The sequence below is a fragment of the Nannobrachium achirus genome (genome assembly GCF_963921795.1).
Source record: "Nannobrachium achirus genome assembly, chromosome: 13".
Lineage (NCBI taxonomy): Eukaryota > Metazoa > Chordata > Actinopteri > Myctophiformes > Myctophidae > Nannobrachium > Nannobrachium achirus.
This window is the reverse complement of record NC_137833.1, coordinates 296615-299114: the sequence shown is the minus strand read 5'-3', so window position 1 is coordinate 299114 and position 2500 is coordinate 296615. Positions and strand designations below refer to the sequence as shown.

The 2500-nt window shown below is 39.4% G+C and overlaps 1 protein-coding gene across 1 annotated transcript in view; it reads right to left on the bottom strand.

Moving 5' to 3' along the window:
• The window catches only part of LOC308296723 (cadherin-11-like), a gene marked incomplete at both ends in the record, with an annotated part of 101956 nt that overhangs the window by 10585 nt on the left and 88871 nt on the right, over positions 1–2500 (bottom strand). Inside the window, 1 exon segment of the mRNA XM_080740051.1 lies at positions 1967–2218. Within this exon segment, the coding sequence (XP_080596177.1) occupies positions 1967–2218 (252 nt within the window).

Here is a 2500-nt window from a genome sequence, read left to right as displayed (position 1 = left end):
GAATAGTTTATTATGACTTGCTAGTTTAGGATAGTGTATTATGACCTGCTAGTTTAGGATAGTTTATTATGACCTGCTAGTTTAGGATAGTTTATTATGACCTGCTAGTTTAGGATAGTTTATTATGACCTGCTAGTTTAGAATAGTTTATTATGACCTGCTAGTTTAGAATAGTTTATTATGACCTGCTAGTTTAGGATAGTTTATTATGACCTGCTAGTTTAGAATAGTTTATTATGACCTGCTAGTTTAGAATAGTTTATTATGACCTGCTAGTTTAGGATAGTGTATTATGACCTGCTAGTTTAGGATAGTGTATTATGACCTGCTAGTTTAGGATAGTTTATTATGACCTGCTAGTTTAGGATAGTTTATTATGACCTGCTAGTTTAGGATAGTTTATTATGACCTGCTAGTTTAGGATAGTTTATTATGACCTGCTAGTTTAGGATAGTTTATTATGACCTGCTAGTTTAGGATAGTTTATTATGACTTGCTAGTTTAGAATAGTTTATTATGACCTGCTAGTTTAGGATAGTTTATTATGGCCTGCTAGTTTAGAATAGTTTATTATGACCTGCTAGTTTAGGATAGTGTATTATGACCTGCTAGTTTAGGATAGTTTATTATGACCTGCTAGTTTAGGATAGTTTATTATGACCTGCTAGTTGAGGATAGTTTATTATGACCTGCTAGTTTAGGATAGTGTATTATGACCTGCTAGTTTAGAATAGTTTATTATGACCTGCTAGTTTAGGATAGTGTATTATGACTTGCTAGTTTAGAATAGTGTATTATGACCTGCTAGTTTAGAATAGTTTATTATGACCTGCTAGTTTAGGATAGTTTATTATGACCTGCTAGTTTAGGATAGTTTATTATGACCTGCTAGTTTAGGATAGTTTATTATGACCTGCTAGTTTAGGATAGTGTATTATGACCTGCTAGTTTAGAATAGTTTATTATGACCTGCTAGTTTAGAATAGTTTATTATGACCTGCTAGTTTAGGATAGTTTATTATGACCTGCTAGTTTAGAATAGTTTATTATGACCTGCTAGTTTAGAATAGTTTATTATGACCTGCTAGTTTAGGATAGTTTATTATGACCTGCTAGTTTAGGATAGTGTATTATGACCTGCTAGTTTAGAATAGTTTATTATGACCTGCTAGTTTAGGATAGTTTATTATGACCTGCTAGTTTAGGATAGTTTATTATGACCTGCTAGTTTAGGATAGTTTATTATGACCTGCTAGTTTAGAATAGTTTATTATGACCTGCTAGTTTAGGATAGTTTATTATGACCTGCTAGTTTAGGATAGTTTATTATGACCTGCTAGTTTAGGATAGTGTATTATGACCTGCTAGTTTAGAATAGTTTATTATGACCTGCTAGTTTAGGATAGCTAAACTATCCAGTATTCTATCCAGTATAGATGTAGGCCTATAGAACATATCCCACAGTAGGATATAAAACCTACCCAGTAGGATGACGATGCAGGCCAGGATAGTGATCAGCACCCCCTGCTGAGTCCTGCCGGTAGGACGTAGGACTATAGAACATATCTTACCCAGTAGGACTATAGAACATATCTTACCCAGTAGGCCTATAGAACATATCTTACCCAGTAGGCCTATAGATCATATCTTACCCAGTAGGATATAAAACCTACCCAGTAGGCCTATAGATCATATCTTACCCAGTAGGATATAAAACCTACCCAGTAGGCCTAAAGATCATATTACCCAGTAGGCCTATAGATCATATCTTACCCAGTAGGCCTATAGATCATATCTTACCCAGTAGGCCTATAGAACATATCTTACCCAGTAGGCCTATAGAACATATCTTACCCAGTAGGCCTATAGATCACATCTTACCCAGTAGGATGACGTAGGCCTATAGAACATATCTTACCCAGTAGGCCTATAGAACATATCTTACCCAGTAGGATATAAAACCTACCCAGTAGGATGACGATACAGGCTAGGATAGCGATCAGCGCCCCAGTGCTGAGGCCTGCCGGGAGGACGTAGGGCTCAGCGTTGCAGGACAGCAGGGTGTCATGGCGGTCGCAGGAACAAACCCGGATGGTCAGCGTCTGCGTGGAGCTGAGAGCCGGGAAGCCGTTGTCGTTGATCTCCACGGGGAGGTGATACACATCCTGAGTCGAACGCAGGAAACCTTTACGAAGGACCTGCACCGACGCCGTGCTGTCTGTAGAGGGCGGTAGAGAGGCACATTACAACTCTTAGTGCTCAACGTCAGGACGGGGGGTCCCCAGTTAAAATGTGGTTACTGCTTAGGCTAGGGGTCCCCAGTTAAAATGTGGTTACCGCTTAGGCTAGGGCTCCACCAAAATGACGTCGTCGTGCCGGCGTCGGACGGCGTAAAAAAAGTGAACCGGGGCGAATTTGAGCGCCAGACGTTGATGTTGACGTCGGCAGTGGAGCAGCCTTCATTAATTAAAACGGGAGCGTTCCCTGTGTGGACGTTGAC